This window comes from Pelodiscus sinensis, chromosome W, assembly GCF_052426305.1.
Source record: "Pelodiscus sinensis isolate ZL-2025 chromosome W, ASM5242630v1, whole genome shotgun sequence".
Classification (NCBI taxonomy): domain Eukaryota; kingdom Metazoa; phylum Chordata; order Testudines; family Trionychidae; genus Pelodiscus; species Pelodiscus sinensis.
Window position 1 is genome coordinate 2,900,931 of NC_143084.1, and position 21,108 is coordinate 2,922,038.

Genomic DNA, 21,108 nt, shown 5'->3' on the forward strand with positions numbered 1-21,108 from the left:
CTTGATTGTGGTATTTGATTGTATTGGGCTCATATAGTCAGTCACACAATAGCTATTTCTATTTCAGGTCTGAAAAAGGAACCAGAAAAAATTGCTTAAATTGGTACAGTTGATGTTTGGTGTACAGGCAGTCCCCGGGTTACGTACAAGATAGGGACTGTAGGTTTGTTCTTAAGTTGAATTTGTATGTAAGTCGGAACTGGTACATATTGTAGGGGAAACTCTAGCCAAACATTTCTCCAGAGCTCAGTTTTATTCTCCCACACCTCACTTCCCTCAGTCCTTTATTCTCAAGCTGAGGTGTCTGCTGAGAAAAGCCGCTCCGTGTCTCCCTGGTCTGCTGGGTGGGGCGCTAGCTTTGTGTCTCCCTAGTCTGCTGGGGGGAAGCAGCTAGTGCGGGGTTGCCTCACCCCGTTTGTAAGTAGGGATCCGATGTAAGTCGGATCCATGTAACCTGGGGACTGCCTGTATTTCTCCTTTCCCCTCCCTACCACCTTGCAAAATGAACTTTTACTTCCCTCCCCCTTTGGCATGAAGCTTTTCTTGGGATAGATTTTAAAGGGTTATTTTTCTTACATGGTTTTTGACAACTGCTCTTGCTTTCAACAGTCATCTGGCACAAATAATAATGGTGAGGAGTTCCCATTACTGAGCTGTAAAAGAATGGGTTATGCAGAAAAACCATTTAGTTAAAAATGCAATTTTCCCTTCCATGTACAGTGTTAAGAATTAACATAATAGTACATTCTGCTTAAATAAGCACTTTTATATTATATTTTTACCTTAATTAACTTCTTTCCTAAATAGGGGTGGTTCATTTAAAAGTTAAGAACAAAATTGATCTGTCTTTATCCCTTCAGAACCAGTGCTCCAGTTTTCATCAGTTTTTTCTCGAGTTAAATCTTGCTGAAAAGGCTGTTACTGTAGCATATCCTGGAATTTTGTTGTAACTCTTTATATGTTGCACTCAAAGGTGTCTGATAGAAATAATAGCACAGTTTCATTCTCCCTTGCTTCTTATGGAACTAAGTCACTGTGCATTTATATATGAATTTTCATGTGTGCCTTTTCATTGATCTGAATGTCAATTGTGTTCTTACTGGCTTTGTTAGGAGTACTCAGCCCATGGCCAGAAAGCAATGAAGACACCAGTTTGTCACTTAGTCATTTTTGCAAGAAATACTACAGAAGAGGAGCTACCAAAGTCAAAGGTTAGACAGTTACTTTGTGGTCAGTATCTAGTTCATCTGTGTGTGTGTGTGATTAATAATAATCCACCATTTTAATAAATCTTGAGGACAGATAGTTTGCTTAAATGCATTATGATACTATGAGTGCATTTTTTGTGAAAATACTGAAAACAATTACTTAAATGGCTTTAAGTATCTTGAAAATAATTTTAACTAACAATTTTTCTCTTGACATAAAGAAACACTTAATGGGGGGGGGGGGGAGGAAATCACTGGTTAGAGGATTGTTGTGGTGGCTTTTGTGCCAAGTAGATCAGTGTAGTATATCCCACTAGTATTTTTGGTTACTAGCCTGTGAGGCCTGGCTGAGAGTAGTAAATCTGTGCTTGGTTTAGTCTCAGTTGGACACAATGCTGGAAGATTTTATGCAGTTTGGAGTTATGTGCATGTGTACCATACACAAACACCTGAATTTAGGGTGACAATAATTCTTCTGCTAGCATTATCTTGCTGTTTTCTTTTTAGGGCATTTATGTCACAGCAACTCATGTGCTGCTGTCATTGATTCTGGCTTCATGTGGTCATGGGTCATTAGCCAGTGTATGTGAAAGCCAAGGCATTTTTTTCTTCCCCGAGACAGCTTTTCCTTGGATTAGAAGGAAAAGTTCTCTGATATGAGTGAGTGATGGTCATTCTTCTTGGAGTGATTGCTCATTTCCATTCCATGTAGGTGTGCGCACGCTGCATGCACGCGTTGTCGGAAGTTTTTCCCTTAGCAGTACCCATTGGTCCAGCAGGGAAGCCCCCTGCAGTGGTGCCACTGTATTGGCTAATATATACCCCTGCTGGCCCTCCACCAGCTGAGTTCCTTCTTACTGCTCTTGATGGTCTGCAAGCACTTAGCAGGTCTTATTGTTTTAGTAGTTAGTTAAAAGTTTACGGTTCATGGTTCTTATCTAGGTTTTTAATAGTTGTTAAGTGTTGTACTTAGTGTTAAGCCCCCAGGCGTGGGGCTCCCTTTGCATCCCTGTTTCTTCCGGTGGGGCATGCCCGGGCCCCAAGGCTTCAAGCCCTGCGAGAAGTGCCAGAAGCCTATGCCCTGCGGGGACCCTCACGCAGCCTGCCTTAAGTGCCTGGGAGAGGCCCACTTGTCCGAGGCCAGTAAGATGTGCAAGGCCTTCAAGCTGCGCACCAAGCGGGAAAGGGAGTCTCACTTGAAGCTTATCCTGATGGAGGCAGCCTTATGCCCGGCATCGGCATCCGATCCAGCACCGGCAATTCAGAACGCACTAACTTGGGTGCGGGAGGCACCCAGCCACTCGCACGCCTTCCCGGCGCCACATAGGCCTCTGCACTGGTGGCAGTCTCCAGTGCCCAAGAAGAAGAGGAGACCTAACATGGACAGGTCTCCCTCAAGTCATCTGCCCTCCATGTGCCCTCAAGTGGGTCATGTGGCACTGACTAGCACAGCGCCCAGACCATCGCAGTCAGGTCAGCACTGCTCTAGTCCGTGCTGATACACCAGCCTGATGGGGGTCTTCCCGGAGCCCTCCACTCGGGATACCTTTGAGGCAGCAAGAGATTTGACTGAGCTGACCTTGTCCCTGACCTCGGCACCGGACCTGGCCAAGGAGCAAGGGTCCAGGTGGCACCGCACTGCTGTCTCAGCACCTAGCACCCCAGCCCTGGAAGTGAGAGGGCTCCACCACCCTGCCCCGGTGCCAGCAGCTTCGACCCCAGTCCTGGGTGCAGCACCACCTCCAGCCTCGGCACTGGCCATAGCCCCCACCCCCTCCTGCTCACCGTCACTAACACAGACACCGACACCGGAGTCACCACCGGGTCCTTGGGCGGCACTGACCACGGCACCGGGTCCTGTGACCACCAGCCCTTCTCCATCGGGTGCACCAGCACCGCCACTGGCCATGCTCCCACCTCCTCCTCAGCACCAGGGGGAAAACGGAGTCAGTGGCCCGGTACACTCTAGGGATGTTAAATATCGGTTAATTGAGTAGTCGATTAACCTCATGAATTCCTATCGGTTAGTCAACTGTTCTATAGTCCCTGGGGGTGGGGATGGTAGCCAGTGCACTCCAGCCCCACTCACGAGGAGCCCCCTGCTACTCTGCGCTGCTGCCTCTGATACAGAGGCAGCAGCGCGGGGTGCCAGCAGCTCCTGTCCAGGGAGCAGGGTGGGGTGCAGAGCTCCTGGACCTGGCACGAGCCAGAACTGAGCCAGGCTGCCTGCCTGCCTGGGTCCCAATACACTTTAAATGCAGAGTTGCAGCGGGGGTAGGTCCCGGACCCAGTGCGAGCTAGGACTGAGCGGGGCTGCTGGCCAGCCTGCTAAAAAATGCATTTGTAAGGGTGGGGGCGGGGGGGAATGCATGTAGTCTATAACATTAACCTATAAGCTTTTGCTTATTGGTTAATCGACTACACCATTACATCCCTAGTACACTCCAACTGGGAGGTCGCTGGCCGTTATTGCCACTGCACCGTCCTGGTCAACCTCGGAGTATTCAACAGACTCCAAGGCAGAATCGGTCTGGTCATCCCGGGGCTCCAGGTCTCGATCCAGGCACCGGTCCTACTCCTGCCATCGTTTGTGGCACCGCAGCACCTTGCGATGCACCAGCGTCATCAGCTACAGTGGCCTCAGCCTACCCTGGTGCCGGCATTACAGCAGCCCTGGCCACCACAAGTGCAGGCCCTGACTCAGTCGCCTTTGTGGACCCCCTGGGCCTACCACCAGAGCCAGGGTGCGGGCCCTTCTAGACTGGAGTCGATCTTCTCAGGGCCGAGGGCTCCTCCTTCAGCGACCCCACTGACCCACTCCCTGACGTCGGGCCAGTCCCTGCCCCCGGGCCAGGCTTCCCCGGAGCGAGGGCCCCCCACTGCCCAGTCCTCTACCGTGGCCTCTTCTGTGGCCTCACAGACCCCCTCGCAAGCTTGCAATCCAAAGGCAGTGGGCATGAAAGAGTCCTCATCGTCCTCACTGGATGAGGCACTTGGTGGCTCTCTCCCATCCATGGACTCAATGTCCCATCAGATACTCCTTGGCCGCCTGGCTCAGAGTCTGGGAGTCCAGGCAGAGAGGTTGTCGGAGGATTCGGACCCTACGGTTGACATCCTGCAAGCTGACACCCCTACCTGAGTGGCCTTACCAATCAATAAGACCATGACGAAAATTACAAAGACCCTCTGGCAGTCCCTGGCCTCTATCCCACTGACAGATAATAAAGTCGAGTGGAGGTATTTCGTGCTGCAGGATGAGAACGAACACCTCTTTTCCCACCTGCCTCCAGTGTCCCTGGTTGTTGAGGCAGGGCCAGCTGGGCACCACCCCTAAGAGCAGGGACACCAAGAAAATGGACCTCTTGGGAAGAAAAGCGTACGTGTCTGGGGGTCTTCAACGTCGCATAGCGAACCAGCAGGTCCTGCTGAGTCGCTATACATATAACACTTGGGCGAACATGAGCAAGTTCACCGAGCTGGTCCCCAGGGACTCTCGGCCTGAGTTTGGAGCCCTGGTGGAAGAAGGCAGGGTGGTCTCCCGGGCTGCCCTCCAGGCCACCTTGGATGCAGCCGATGCAGCTGCCCACACTGGTTTTGCATCACAACTCTTGGCTGCAGGTGTTTGGAGTGCCCCCCGAGCTCCAGACGGCTATTCAGGGCCTCTCGTTTGAGGGTCCATCCCTCTTCTCTGTGCAGACTGACCAACATCTGCATGGCCTCAAGGATGCCCGGGCCACCTTAAACTCCCTGGGGATCCATACACTGGTTACCCAACGGGGTTCCCTGTCATGCAGGAATGCCTCTAGGCCCTCTCAACAGGGCACTTGCCCTGATTTCTCCCGCTGTAGAGGGAGCAATGATAATGGGAGGAATGGCAGATGCTGGTCCTGACCGGCCCCGGACCAGGGCCTGGGCCCATCCAACAAGCCCTCAGGGTCTTGCCAAGGGTTTTGAGGATACATTCGAGGACAGATTACTAGCCCCACCTTTCCTGGTCAGGGACCGCCTATTCCCTTTTTGCTGGGCCGGGAAATCTATTACCTCAGATGGTTGGGTCCTGGAAACACTAGAAAGGGGTTATGCCATCCCCTTCCTTTCAAAACCCCTCCCTCCCACCACCCTGCCCTGTTTAGGGATCCCTCTTATGAGCATCTCCTCCGGGAGGAGGTCCACAGCTCCTAACCCTAGGGGCTGCCAAAGAGGTCCTGCAGGGGTTTCTACTACCGGTACTTCCTGGTTTCAAAGGCCAAAGGAGGGTTCTGGCATATCCTGGACCTCGGGGAACTCAATGCTTTCATCACCAAGGCCAAAATCAAGATGGTTTTCATCCCCTCCCTAAGTCCCGGAGACTGGAACGCTGCCCTCAATCTAAAAGATGCCTACTTCCACATTTCTATTACTCTGCACCACAGACGGTTCCTCTGCTTTACACTGGGCCATGACCACTATCAGTTTATGGTCCTCCCTTTTGGCCATTCTACAGACCCTTGAGTGTTCACGAAGTTCATGGCCGTTGTGGCCACCACCCTGAGAAAACGGGGTGTCCAGGTGTTCCCCTACCTGGACGACTGGCTTCTCCAAGGCCCTTGCTCGGATCAGGTGCTGGCCCATATTGCTCTAGTACAAGACCTTTTTCGGGAGCTGGGGCTGCTCCTGAATGTGGCCAAGTCGACCCTGGGCCCCACCCAGGTTACAGAGTTTGTGGGTGCCCACCTGGCCTCTGTATCAGCCACAGCTTCCCTTCCCAGACTCTGTTTCCTGGAGATCAAAGCGGCTGTCCAGGGACACGTGGGCATTTCCAATGACCATGGCCAGGTCTTACATGAGCCTCCTGGGACTGATGGCACCATGCACCTATGTTATTCAACACGCCAGACTTCGCATGCGCACACTACATATGTGGCTTGGGCGGGCTCACAACCCGTCCCTGCACTCTTGGGACTGGGGGTATTTCTACAGTACAGCACTAATTTGAACTAACTTAGTTCGAATTAGTTAATTCGAACTAAGCTAATTCGAATTAGCGCATCTAGACTTAAAAACTAGTTCGAATTAGCGTTTTGCTAATTCGAACTAGTATGTCCACATTAAGTGGACCCTGAACCGGGCTTAAGGATGGCCAGAAGCAGTGCTGGCAGGGCATCAGGTTAGGACTTAGAGCGTGGAGCTGCTGCCTCAGGCTAGCCGAGGGCTGCGGTTAAAGGGACCCGACCCCCACCCCGGACAGACAGTTCTCAGGGGTGCCCCGCTTGCAAAGCAGTCCTGGCTCGGAGTGCCCTGAGTGCCCATACTCGGCACATCGCAGCACTCGGCCATCAGCCCGGCTCCACTTGCCGCAGGCTGCCATCCGGAGGGGGGGGGTCAATCAAGGGGCTTCAGGAGAGCTTCCACCCCGAGGAGACCGCAGAGCCAGCCCAGTCCTCCCCATCGGGGCCTCGTACCCCATTCCTCCCTCACCTCCTTCCACTTACCCCTCCCTAGCCCCCCTTCCTGATGTACAAAATAAAGGACACGTGTGTTCAAAAATAGAAACTCTCTTTATTGAACAAAACTCGGGGAGACTGGGAAAAGGAGGTGGGAGAGGGGAAGAGAGAGGGTGGGAGAGGGGAGGGCAACTAAAATGATCAGGGGTTTGGAACAGGTCCCATATGAAGAGAGGCTAAAGAGACTGGGACTTCTCAGCTGAGAAAAGAGGAGACTGAGGGGGGATATGATAGAGGTCTATAAAAGCATGAGTGGTGTGGGGAGGGTGCATCAAGAAAAGTTCTTCATTAGTTCCCATAATAGAAGGACTAGAGGACACCAAATGAAAGGAATGGGTAGCAGGCTTCAAACTAACAACAGAAAGTTGTTCTTCACAAAGCAAATAGTCAACCTGTGGAACTCCTTGCTGCAGGACGTTGTGAAGGCTAGAACTATAACAGAGTTTAAAGAGAAGTGAGATCAAGTCATGGAGGTTGGGTCCATGGAGTGCTATTAGCCAGGGGGTAGAAATGGTGTCCCTGGCCTCTGTTTGTGGAAGGCTGGAGATGGATGGCACGAGACAAATGGCTTGGTCACTGTCTTTGGTCCATCCCCTCCAGGGTACCTAGTGTTGGCCGCTGTTGACAGACAGGCTATTGGGCTAGATGGACCTTTGGTCTGACCCAGTATGGCCTCCTCGTGACACCCTTTTAGATATTTGAAAACCGCTATCATGTCCCCCCTTAATCTTCTTTTTTCCAAACTAAACAAGCCCAGTTCATGAAGCCTGGCTTCATAGGTCATGTTCTCTAGACCTTTAATCATTCTTGTCGCTCTTCTCTGTACCCTTTCCAATTTCTCCACATCTTTCTTGAAATGTGGCGCCCAGAACTGGACACAGTACTCCAGCTGAGGCCTAACTAGTGCAGAGTAGAGCGGCAGAATGACTTCACGAGTTTTGCTTACAACACACCTGTTGATACAACCTAGAATCATATTTGCTTTTTTTGCAACAGCATCACACTGTTGACTCATATTCAACTTGTGGTCCACTATGACCCCTAGATCCCTTTCCGCCATGCTCCTTCCTAGACAGTCGCTTCCCATCTTGTATGTATGGAACTGATTGTTCCTTCCTAAGTGGAGCACTTTGCATTTCTCTTTATTAAACCTCATCCTGTTTACCTCTGACCATTTCTCTAACTTGCTAAGGTCATTTTGAATTATGTCCCTGTCCTCCAAAGAAGTTGCAACCCCACCCAGTTTGGTATCATCTGCAAACTTAATAAGCGTACTCTCTATCCCAATATCTACATCATTGATGAAGATATTGAACAGTACGGGTCCCAAAACAGACCCTTGAGGAACTCCACTTGTTATCCCTTTCCAGCAGGATTTAGAACCGTTAACAACAACTCTCTGACTACGGTTATCCAGCCAATTATGCACCCACCTTATCGTGGCCCTATCTAAGTTATATTTGCCTAGTTTATCAATAAGAATATCATGCGAGACCGTATCAAATGCCTTACTAAAGTCTAGGTATATGACATCCACCGCTTCTCCCTTATCCACAAGGCTCGTTATCCTATCAAAGAAAACTATCAGATTAGTTTGGCATGACTTGTTCTTCACAAACCCATGCTGGCTATTCCCTATCACTTGATTACCTTCCAAGTGTTTGCATATGATTTCCTTAATTACCTGCTCCATTATCTTCCCTGGGACAGACATTAAACTGACCGGTCTGTAGTTTCCTGGGTTGTTCTTATTCCCCTTTTTATAGATGGGCACAATATTTGCCCTTTTCCAGTCTTCTGGAATCTCCCCTGTCTGCCATGATTTTTCAAAGATCATAGCTAAAGGCTCAGATACCTCCTCTATCAGCTCCTTGAGTATCCTGGGATGCATTTCATCAGGACCTGGTGACTTGCTGACATTTAACTTTCCTAAGTGATTTTTAACTTGTTCTTTGTGTATCCTATCTTCAAAACTTACCCTCTCTCTGCTTGTATTCACTACGTTAGGCACACCTCCAGACTTCTCGGTGAAGACCGAAACAAAGAAGTCATTGAGCATCTCTGCCATTTCCAAGTTTCCTGTTACTGCTTCTCCTTCCTCACTAAGCAGTGGGCCTACCCTGTCCTTGGTCTTCCTCTTGCTTTTAATGTATTTATAGAAGGTCTTCTTGTTTCCCTTTATGCCTGTAGCTAGTTTGATCTCATTTTGTGCTTTTGCCTTTCTAATCTTGCCCCTGCATTCCCGTGTTGCTTGCCTATATTCATCCTTTGTTAGTTGTCCTAGTTTCCATTTTTTATATGACTCCTTTTTTATTTTGAGATCATGCAAGATCTCCTTGTTAAGCCAAGCTGGTCTTTTGCCATATTTTCTATCTTTCCTACACAGTGGAATTGTTTGCTTTTGGGCCCTTAGCTTTTTCAACCTTCTGAAACAGAAAGTTGTCTCCAATGCAGTCCAGAAACTTATTGGATAGCCTGTGCCCCGCTGTGTTAGTTTCCCAAGATATGTCTGGATAGTTGAAGTCCCCCATCACCACCAAATCTTGGGCTTTGGCTAGTTTTGTTAATTGTTTAAAAAAGGCCTCATCCACCTCTTCCACCTGGCTAGGTGGCCTGTAGTAGACTCCTAGCATGACATCACCCTCATTTTTACCCCTTTTAGCTTAACCCAGAGACTCTCTACACAGCTATCTCCTACGTTCATCTCCACTTCAGTCCAAGTGTGTACATTTTTAATATACAAGGCAACCCCTCCTCCCTTTTTTCCCTGTCTGTCCTTCCTGAGCAAACCGTACCCTTCCATACCAACATTCCAATCGTGCGTCCCATCCCACCAGGTTTCTGTAATACCAATGATATCATAGTTGTATTTATTGGTTAGCAATTCCAGTTCTTCCTGCTTATTATCCATACTTCTCGCATTTGTATATAGGCATCTAAGATACTGATTTGATCTTGCCTCCCTGTTGTGCCCTGACCCTCCTTTCTCCTTGCCATTATAGGCCGTAGTCCCCCCCCCCCCATTTCCAACCCATCTCCCAGTCCCGCACATTCAGCACTTACCTGTGGGCTTTGCTCACCTGTCCCCGTCGAACCTAGTTTAAAGCCCTCCTCACAAGGTTAGCCAGTCTGTGTCCAAACAAGGCCTTCCCGCTCCTGGAAAGGTGAACTCCATCTCTGCCAAGCAGTCCTTCCTGGAAGAGCACCCCGTGATCAAGGAAGCCGAATCCCTCCTGGCGACACCATCCTCGCAGCCAGGCATTCACCTCCAGGATGCACCTCTCTCTGCCCGGGCCCCTACCTTTGACAGGAAGGATCGAAGAGAATACCACCTGCACCCCAAACTCCTTCACCCGTACTCCCAAAGCCCTGTAGTCACGCTTGATCCGCTCAGTGTCACACCTGGCAGTATCATTTGTGCCCACATGGATGAGTAGCATGGGGTAGTAGTCAGAGGGCCGGATAATCCTCGACAGTGCCTCCATAACATCTCGGATACGGGCCCCTGGAAGACAGCATACCTCTCGAGATGAACTGTCAGGGTGACAGATGGGCGCCTCCGTTCCCCTCAGAAGAGAGTCTCCAACCACCACTACCCTACGTTTCTTCCTCGCAGTGGTGGCAGGAGACTGCTCAACCTTGGTGGTGCGAGGCCTGGTCTCCTCCACTGTGGAGGGTGACTCCTTGTCTCCTGGAGAAAGTAAAGTGTAACGGTTATGTAACAACACAGTGGGAGGGTTAGGAGCAGGGGTGGAACACTGCCTGCTGCCGGAAGTAACCAGCTGCCAGTGCTCACCCTGCACCACCGCCTCCTCCATAAGTGGCTGGTCAACAGTCCCACATCCTAGGACAGTGACCTCCGTGGACTCCACAGGAATACTGTCCAGGAATTCCTCATGGCTTCGAATGCTCCTCAGCCTGGCCACCTCCTCCTGTAGCTCTCCCACCTGCTGCCTGAGAGATTCCACCAGCAGGCACCTTTCACAACGGTTGTCTCCCCCAGCCTGGAGATCACTCAGTGGGAATTGCAAGCCACAAATACTGCAAGACCACACCAGGACCTGGGTAGAGGCATCCATGATCAGGCTCTCTGTCTGGATACAGGCACAGGTGGAGGAGACAGGAGAAGTACTGGCACAAGCGCTTCGGGTCTTCATCACCATCAGTCACTCCCTCTGCTCAACTCCCTCTTCAACTCCCCTGTCTGCAGTTGCCTGGTCGCACTGCTCTGGCTTTTTAAAGCCTGCTTGCCTAGGTCAGGCCTGCCCCCTTCTGAGTCACACAGGGGAAGGCTGAGCATGAGGCTAATCAGAGGCAATCAAGGGAACAATGGCAGGCTCTGTCCCAACTGCCACAGAAGCTGAAGCTGAAACTGAAACTGCTAGCACTCTCCTGGAATCAGACTCTCAATTCACACTTCAAACTGTAAAATTCAAACAGTCAGGCACAGGCACACACACACACTCACACCACAGCTTGTACTCTCACCGGGTAGCCTCTTCAGCGGCGGGGTCGCTTTGCTCTCCCTCTTCAACTCCCCTGTCTGCAGGAGTTTAAAGAGAAGCTAGATAATTTCATGGAGGTTAGGTCCATAAAAGGCTATTAGCCAGGGGATAAAATGGTGTCCTTGGCCTCTGTCTGTCAGAGGCTGGAGAGGGATGGCAGGAGACAAATCGCTTGATCATTGTCTTTGGTCAACCCTCTCTGGGGCATCTGGTGCTGTCCACTGTCGGCAGACAGGAAACTGGGCTAGATGGACCTTTGGTCTGACCCAGTACGGCCGTTCTTATGTTCTTATGTAATTATAGAATCATACAATCATAGAGCTGGAAGAGACCTCAGGAAGTCATCGAGTCCAGCCCCCTGCCCAAAGCAGGACCAATCCCAACTAAATCAACCCAGCCAGGGCTTTGTCAAGCCGAGACTTAAACACCTCTAGGGATGGAGATTCCACTACTTCCCTAGGTAACCCATTCCAGTGCTTCACCACCCTCCTAGGGAAATAGTTTTTCCTAATATCCAACCTGGACCTCTCCCACCACAACTTGAGACCATTGCTCCTTGTTCTGCCATCTGTCACTACTGAGAACAGCCTCTCTCCATCCTCTTTGGAACCTCCCTTCAGGAAGTTGAAGGCTGCTATCAAATCCCCCCTCACTCTTCGCTTCTGCAGACTAAACAGACCCAACTCCCTCAGCGTCTCCTCGTAGGTCATGCGCCCCAGCCCCCTAATCATTTTGGTTGCCTTCCACTGGACCCTCTCCAATGCGTCCACATCCTTTCTGTAGTGGGGGGCCCAGAACTGGACACAATACTCCAGATGTGGCCTCACCAGAGCCGAATAAAGGGGAATAATGACATCTCTGGATCTGCTGGCAATGCTCCTTCTAATGCACTCCAATATGCCATTAGCTTTCTTGGCTACAAGGGCACACTCTTTACTCAAAGCCAGCTTCTCATCCACTGTAACCCCCAGGTCCTTTTCTGCCGATCTGCTGCTTAGCCAGTTGGTCCCCAGCCTGTAACAATGCTTGGGATTCTTCCGTCCCAAGTGCAGGACTCTACACTTGTCCTTGTTGAACCTCATGAGGTTTCTTGTGGCCCAATCCTTCAATTTGTCTAGGTCACTCTGGACCCTACTCCTACCCTCCAACGTATCTACCTCTCCCCCTAGCTTAGTGTCATGCGCAAACTTGCTGAAGGTGCAATCCATCCCCTCATCCAGGTCATTAATAAAGATATTGAACAAACCTGGCCCTAGAACCAATCCTTGGGGCACTCCACTTGAAACTGACCGCCAACCAGACATCGAGCCGTTGATCACTACCCATTGGGCCTGACAGTCTATCTGGCTTTCTATCCACCTTACAGTCTGTGTATCCAATCCATATTCCCTTAACTTGCTGGCAAGAATATTGTGGGAGCCCGTATCAAAAGCTTTGCTAAAGTCGAGGTATATCACAACCACTGACTTTCCCATGTACACAGAGCCAGTTACCTCATCATAGAAGCTAATCAGATTGGTCAGGCATGACTTAGAATCATAGAATACTAGGACTGGAAGGGAAATCGAGAGGTCATCGAGTCCAGTCCCCTGCCCTCATGGCAGGACCAAATACTGTCTAGACCATCCCTGACAGACATTTATCTAACCTGCTCTTAAATATCTCCAGAGATGGGGATTCCACAACCTCCCTGGGCAATTTATTCCAGTGTTTGACCACCCTGACAGTTAGGAACTTTTTCCTAATGTCCAACCTAAACCTCCCTTGCTGCAGTTTAAGCCCCTTGCTTCTTGTTCTAGCCTCAGAGGCCAAGATGAACAAGTTTTCTCCCTCCTCCTTATGACACCCTTTTAGATACCTGAAAACTGTTATCATGTCCCCCCTCAATCTTCTCTTTTCTAAACTAAACAAGCCCAGTTCTTTCAGCCTTCCTTCATAGGTCATGGTTTCTAGACCTTTAATCAGTCTCATTGCTCTTCTCTGGACCCTCTCCAATTTCTCCACATCTTTCTTGAAATGCGGTGCTCAGAACTGGACACAATACTCCAACTGACGCCTAACCAGCGCAGAGTAGAGCGGAAGAATGACTTCTCCTGTCTTGCTCACAACACACCTGTTCATGCATCCCAGAATCATGTTTGCTTTTTTTGCAACAGCATCACACTGTTGACTCATATTCACCTTGTGGTCCACTATAACCCCTAGATCCCTTTCTGCCGTACTCTTCCAAGTGCTTCAAAATGGATACCCTCTGGGAGATGCACTCATCACTCCCTGGCCCAAGGGTCTACTTTATGCCTTCTCACCTTTCCCACTGGTTCACAAGGTGCTCCCGCGGGTTTGGGAGTTCAGGGCGTCCCTGATGCTCATCATCGCACCAGCATGGCCCAGGCAGCACTGGTTCACGCCTGTCCTGCTAGAGACCGATCACCCTCCCGTTGGACCTGGACCTCATCACGCAGGACTTTGGCGGGCTTTGTCATCCGAACCTGCGATCCCTGCACCTAATGGCATGGAAGCTCCATGGCTGACAGCAGCAGAGCTGCAGTGCTCGGAGCGTAAGTAGGAGGTCCTGCTGAGAAGCAGGAAACCTTCCACTAGGACCACCTACCTTGCCAAGTGGAAGCGCTTCTCTATCTGGGCTGCCCAGAAGGGGGTATCGCCCATGGATGCCCAGATCCCACTGGTCCTGGACTACCTCCTGGAACTTAGATTACAGGGGTTATCCTCCCCCTCAATTAGGGTACACCTGGCGGCCATCTCCGCTTTCCACCTGGGCTGCTGGGGCAAGACCCTTTTTGCAGATCCCATGGTATGCAGGTTTTTGAGAGGGTTGGTCAGACTTTATCTGCATGTCCGTCAGCCCGTTCCTCAGTGGGACCTCAACCTGGTCCTGTCCAAACTCACGGGGCCTCCCTTCGAGCCCCTGGCGACGTGCTCACTGCTGCACCTTTCTTGGGAGGTGTCTTTCTTGGTGGCTATCACGTCGGCCAGGTGTGTCCCCAAACTGAGAGCTCTCACCTCGGACCCCCCGTATACGGTTTTCTTTAAGAATAAACTTAGATTACGCCCCCGCCCCGCCTTTCTTCCAAAGGTGGTGTCTCACTTTCATGTGTCTCAAGATATTTTTCTCACAGTTTTTTACCCCAAGCCCCATGCTTCGGGTAAGAAAACAGGCATTACACACTTTAGCTGATGGGAGAGCTCTAGCCTTTTATTTGGAAAGAGCAAAGCTCTTCCATAAGTCCCCACAGCTCTTTGTAGCAATTGCAGAGATGCTGAAGGGGCAGCCATTCTCTGCACAGAGGATCTCCTTGTGGATTACGTCCTGTGCTATGGGCTGGCTGGGGTGCCAGCTCCTCCCGTCATGGCCCGCTCCACTAGGGTCTAGGACTCCTCTACAGCAGCAAAATAGGAACCTTTGTGACTCAGGTTCCTATTTTGGACATCTGCAGGGCTGTCACATGGTCTTCGGTCCACACTTTTGGCAATCATTATGCGTTGGGACATCTGGTAAGTGAGGACGTAGCCCTGGCTAGGGCTCTCCTCCACTCTTGAAGGTTAGAACTCTGACCCAACTCCTAGGGTTTCTGTTTTGGAGTCACCTACATGGAACGGACATGAGCAATCACTCAAAGAAGAAAAAACGGTTACTTACCTTTGTAACTGTTGTTCTTTGTGATGTGTTGCTCCTGTCCATTCCAAATCCCACCTGCCTCCCCTTGTTCGGAGTAGTCCAGTAAGAAGGAACCAAGGGGGTGGAGGGCCAGCAGGTGTATATATTAGCCGATATACTGGCACCATTCCAGGGGGCTCCCCTGCTGGCCCAATGGATACTGCTAAGGGAAAAAACTTCCGACGATGCACGCATGCAGTGTGTGCATGTGGTGTATGAAGGCACGGACTCCGGCCAGTGCAAGCACGAAATCATTTTATTTACAGCAAAACAATGTAACCAATGCCGAACAACATCACGAGCCTTTTCAGCTGCTGTGCCAGCGCCGATGCTAACATTTCAGCTTTATGTTGTTCAGACCCAACATTTTGACATGCCTTGATCAGTTCTGAAAGAGTTTTTGCCTTGTTACGCAGGGGGTCCAAAGCCTTCCTGCAGTCTATATTAGTGTTTTCAATAGCCAATTGAAACAGCAACAGGTGCTGAGCCTCCTCTGAGTCTACTTGTCGTTGTATGGCGGTTTGGAGCCTATCCAAAAATGACACATAGGGTTCCTGGGGGCCCTGGCGGACCGTAGCAAAAGATGTGTCCCTTCGGCCCGCATCAGGGACCTGTCATAAGGCTCGAAGGGTCAGCGATGTGGCTTGCGTAAATACCAAGCGATTCATCTGAGCCTGAGCCTGGGGAGTAGCATATTGGCCCTGCCCTATAAGTTCATCTATGCCAACGTTTACCCCATTGGTAATATTATCCATAACTTGCGACGTAACACCGTCACGATACTCGGTGTCCCAAACTGCATACTGCGCCAGGCTAAGTAGCAGGCGTAATAGCGCGCGCCAATCATGCGGGGCCATAACATATGACTCCGAAATAGCCACAACCAAATTCATCGTATAAGACGACTGTAATCCATAATCCTTCACAGATTTGCGCAACTCTTTTACGAGTTCATATGGCAAAGCCTCATGTCGGGCGGGCCGTTGGGGCGCATATACAATTGGAAAAGCCTGTAGAAGCTGCACATCTCCTCGCCGAAGAGCCTCACATCGGCATTCAGATAAAACCCCTGCCTGTTCATTATGCGAGGGCGCCGCCAAGGGGGGCCCATATGGAGCGACCGTGTGGCTTGCGGACCTGTATGAAGAAGCGGGAGCTAATGCTGGGGCAAATGGCGGAGGGGCTACAATCGAGGACCGAGAAACAGCTCGTAGCCTCTGAGTCTGTAAAATTTGCTCCGCCGTCGGCGCAGATGCCGCCAGGGCCTTGACGGGCTCGAGCGGTGGGTACGAGTCAGGCCCTACGCCGACCGCCGCCGTCCCTGTGTCAAAGGGGTCCTCGGGCCCGCCGTCCTCAGATTCACTGTCCTCAGGGCCGAGGCACAAGTCGTCAGGCTCCGGGGAGACCGGGACCGTGGTGTACACTGGCTCACAATCCTCCCCGGGGGTTTCGGGGGAGGGGACGAGGGATCCTCTGGGTCCTGATATGGCCTGGGATCAAATGTTGCCGACGCTTCCTTCAGGACCCGCTCGGCGGGATGCAATGCCCGTATGGCTGTATAAACAGTTCGCCACGTTACTATGATCCCTTTTGGGAGGGATAATGCAAGATGTTCAGAGGTTCTCAATTCCTTGCCCACCTTCTCCCAGAAGGTCAAATCATAAGAACCCCCTTCCGGGAACCACGGGCAATGGTCTCGTATCCAAACCAACAGCTGAACCAGCTGTACAGGGGGAACCTTAAACCCCTGTTCCTTCACAATGCGCTGCAAGATCTCAAGCTGCAGTTTTTGCTCTTTCGTGGCAGACTGCCCCATTCTGTTATTCTGTCCGCGGCTGCTCACCTGTTCGTCCTGCGAATGGTGATGTCAGTAATTTCAGGAGCTCCTCTCAACAACTTATCCTCCGTCCAGCCGCGGGTACACCACCGGTTTGAATCACTCGTTCACTTCAAGCCCTGTATCGGGCGCCATTTGTGGTGTATGAAGGCACGGACTCGGGCCGGTGCAAGCACGAAATCGTTTTATTGCAAGATCACAACTATCTTTATACCCTCTCAAATGTCCCAAAAGTCCACATCTTGCTTTTCATAAACTGTGCTTCTTCACAGTCCCAAACACAGCATTCTCGAAGGTTGTTGACTCGGGCAGATGTTGTTATTGTTGGCTCAGGACTCTTGCTTGGTGTCGTCCTTGGGATGCCCTGTCACGCGGCCAAAGCACTATGCTTGCTGATTCGCTACATGTGCACACCTTCATGGAATGGACAGGAGCAACACCTCTCAAAGAACAACTGTTACGAAGGTAAGTAACCTTTTTTTCTTCCATCGATGTTGGTATTCATAAGACAAGCAAGCAGATTTATTTTATTATAACCTTTCTGGCAACCATGCAATAGTCATAAATAACCAGTCTCAGGCAATAGAAAATAAGACCTCATGGTAATGCTTTTAACGTTTTCTTTTTACAATAAAGGTGGTTGAATATCACAATAGAGAACAATATTATGTTTTAGGAGTGGGACTAATGGAAAAAGCTCCCTGCTTCAAGCAGATTTTCATGACTCAGGCTTAGAGAAAAAAGCATTTAATTAAACTTGTTTGGCAATGTTCTGATGTGTATTATTTACACACAGTCTATATTTAACATACATTCATTATTTAAAAAGAACATGAGTAAATGTACTTGAAAGCTGCAAACGTCTCACAAAATCAAAATCTACATAAACAGAATACTTTAGGCAGTGTCTCGAAATATCTGCTGTGAAAATCGAATCTTCAGTTGTCTGTCTTGTCTTCAACAAGGACAAGTGTAGAGTCCTGCACTTGGGACGGAAGAATCCCAAGCATTGTTACAGGCTGGGGACCAACCAGCTAAGTAGTAGTTCTGCAGAAAAGGACCTGGGGGTTACAGTGGATGAGAAGCTGGATATGAATCAACAGTGTGCCCTTGTAGCCAAGAAGGCTAATGGCATATTAGGTTGCATTAAGAGGAGCATTGCCAGCAGATCCAGAGATGTCATTATTCCCCTTTATTCGGCTTTGGTGGGGCCACATCTGGAGTATTGTGTCCAGTTCTGGGCCCCCCACTACAAAAAGGATGTGGACGCATTGGAGAGGGTCCAGCGGAGGGCAACCAAAATGATTAGGGGGCTGGAGCATATGACTTATGAGGAGAGGCTGAGGGAGTTGGGTCTGTTTAGTCTGCAGAAGCGAAGAGTGAGGAGGGATTTGATAGCAGCCTTCAACTTCCTGAAGGGAGGTTCCAAAGAGGATGGAGAGAGGCTGTTCTCAGTAGTGGGGGATGGCAGAACAAGGAGCAATGGTCTCAAGTTGTGGTGGGAGAGGTCCAGGTTGGATATTAGGAAAAACTATTTCCCTAGGAGAGTGGTGAAGCACTGGAATGGGTTACCTAGGGAAGTAGTGGAGTCTCCATCCCTAGAGGTGTTTAAGTCTCGGTTTGACAAAGCCCTGGCTGGGTTGATTTAGTTGGGATTGGTCCTGCCCAGAGCAGGGGGCTGGACTCGATGACCTTCTGAGGTCTCTTCCAGCTCTATGGTTCTGTGATTCTATGATTTAATTGCAAATTGTTTTTCCTATGATACATTAAATACAGAAAAAGAGACTCTTATTTTGTACAGCACCACCCTCTGAAATATTTCAGTATGAGGCTTTTAAACCAACAGTGGATTTAACATCCACATACTGCTTAGAAAATGCATCTTTTTGTAAATTTTATAAGAACTAGCAGCTCTGTTGCAGAGGTTCTGCCATCAGCGTCTTTATTAACTTCCTTACCTTTGGCCAATGGTGGGCCTCAATTCAGTTTTTGTTCTTTCACCTATATTCAAAGGGTCTGATCCTATATCATCAGAGTCAATGAGAATTCTGCCATTGATCTAAATGAGAACAGGATCAGATGCAAAGAGATCTGGGGGGTCCTGTTCACATTTATTAGACTCAACTGTAAATTTAAATAAAAAACATTATTCCTCAATTACTTAAACATAGTCAAAATAGTTTGGAGCATTTGTTATCTGATTTATTTTAGTTTCTTAATAGTAAAAGTGTGTATAGTCTCCAACTGGGCATATCTCTCAAACAAAAGAAAAATGTTGCCTAAGCTTGACAAAATGTACTATTTCTTTTTTGAGGTGACAACAATACTATATTCAACATCTTATATCAGTCTTCAAACCCAATGGGGAGGAAATTGTACATTCACTAAAAATAAATTAAAAAACAATCTGCCCTGTATATAGCAGTACATTCCAAGAGTCTTGTACACACTAAGGCTACGTCTAGACTGGCCACAAATTCCGGAAAAGGGATGCAAATCAGGTAAGTCAGCATAGGGAAATCCGCGGGGGATTTAAATATCCCCCGCGGATTTAAATAAACATGGCCGCCGCTTTTTTTCCGGCTTTTTTTTTTCTACACGCAAAAACCGCATTGAAATAGCGATTTGCTATTTCAAAATAGAGCGTCTACACTGATTGGACACCATTTTTCATTTAAGGCCCCCCAGAACCACTGTGTGTGTCTGTTGCCCTGTGTTGGAACACCACAGCACTCCCTGCTATGGAGCTGGAGCTGCCTCTGGGCATGCAACGGCCCCTGACTGTCGTGCTGAGGTTTCTGCAGCAGTTTCTTCAGGCTGCCCTCCAGGCCCTGCAGGAACACAACCCTGAGCTGCTCAAGGAGACCCTCAACATGTGTCTGGGAGCGCAGCTCTTTCAGACGCACCTCACTGTGGAGCGCCACTTCTGGTGGCTGGACACCAGTTCCGACTGGTGGGACCGGCTGGTGATGGACTGGTGTGACGACCAGCAGTGGCTCCAAAACTTCCATATGAGGAAGAAGACATTCCTGGAGCTGTGTGCCAGACTCCCTCCCCCCAGTGCTCTGCCAAGACCCTGGAGAAGTGGGTCGCCATTGCAATCTGGAAGCTCAGCACTCCAGACAGTTACCCATCTGTTGGGAACCAGTTTGGCATGGGGAAGTCAATCGTCAGGGCCCTACTCATGCAGGTATGGCGCTCTTGGGCTGCAGTCCCTGGAGCGGGGGGGACCCTAGGGAAAAGGGAGGTTGGGGGTGCAGGGGGGTGGAGTGTGTGGGGGAGAAGCCCCTGTCCCTGTCCCTGGGCAGTTCTCCAGTCCCACCCTCACACAGCTCCCACTATCAGTTAATTAAATAAGCAATTATTCCCAAGGGTATGTCTACACTACAAAGTTAATTCGAAATAACAGCTGTTATTTTGAATGAACTTTAATAGCATCTATACATGCAAACCACTATTTCGAAATTAATTTGAAATAGTGGAGCGCTTAATTCGAATTTGGTAAACCTCATTCTACGAGGAGTAATGCCAAATTCGAAATAGCTATTTTGAATTAAGTTCTGTGTAGACACTTAATTCAAAATAGGGGGCCTCCAGCCCTTCCCAGGGACCCCTGGTGGCCACTCTGGGCACAACCAGGAAAACTCGTCTGCTCCCCCCCCAGCCCAGGAGCCCTTAAAGGGTCAGACTCTGGCCACAGTGCCTGTGCCAGTTGCCAGCCTGCCAGCACCCAGCCAGCAGACCGTGCACCTGGCACAGGATGAGCCAGCCACCCGCTGCCACCCAGCCCTCCACCGCTCCCCAGGACCAGGCTGGCGGCTCCCAGGAGCCTGCCAGGGGCCACAAAAGGCGGGCACCTTCCTGGTCAAGTGCGGAGATCGTGGGCCTCATTGAGGTTTGGGGGGAGGCCTCCAATGCCCATGATCTCCGCACTCGGCACAGGAATGTGGCCGTCTACAGCTGCATGTCTGCCAGCCTGGCCACCAGAGGCCACATGCGGACACAAGAGCAGGTGAACAGCAAAATTAAAGAGCTGCAGCAGGCCTATACCAAGGCCTCCCAACCAGGGGCTGACCTGGAGGCCTGCCCTCACTTTGACGCCCTGGACCGCGTCCTGGGGGGGTCAGACGGGTCAGAGACCTTGGAGGTTTTTCTCCTTCCTCTGTAGCATGGGGTACAGATCACAGCTGGAGGATTCTCTGCATCTTGGGGTCTTCAAACTATTTGAAGGCTTCAATATCTGAGATATAGGTGAGAGGATTATTCTAGGAGGGGTGGGTGAGATTCTGTGGCCTGCGTTGTGCAGGGGGTCAGACTAGATGATCATAATGGTCCCTTCTGACCTTAAAGTCTATGAGTCTATGAGTTACCATTGACCCCGGGGCAGAGGGCCCTGCCC

General features: G+C 50.1%; 1 protein-coding gene across 5 annotated transcripts in view; it reads left to right on the top strand.

Annotated features, from left to right (window-relative positions):
- Nucleotides 1–21,108, top strand: part of LOC102462110 (transcriptional activator MN1-like) — a 140,600-nt gene that overhangs the window by 23,011 nt on the left and 96,481 nt on the right. The window contains exons 2-3 of one of the 5 annotated variants that reach the window (XR_012898985.2): nucleotides 1,113–1,211; nucleotides 17,043–17,174. The exons of 1 other annotated variant lie outside the window; for it this stretch is intronic. Coding sequence is in view for 3 of the 4 variants with exons in the window: in XM_089775120.1 (XP_089631246.1) it covers nucleotides 1,113–1,211; nucleotides 16,982–17,178 (296 nt within the window). In the remaining variant the exon portion in view is untranslated. Of the gene's footprint in view, nucleotides 1–1,112; nucleotides 1,212–16,981; nucleotides 18,103–21,108 lie in introns of those variants that run through there. 3 more of the 5 variants (XM_089775119.1, XM_089775120.1, XM_075915705.2) reach the window with 3 other exon arrangements.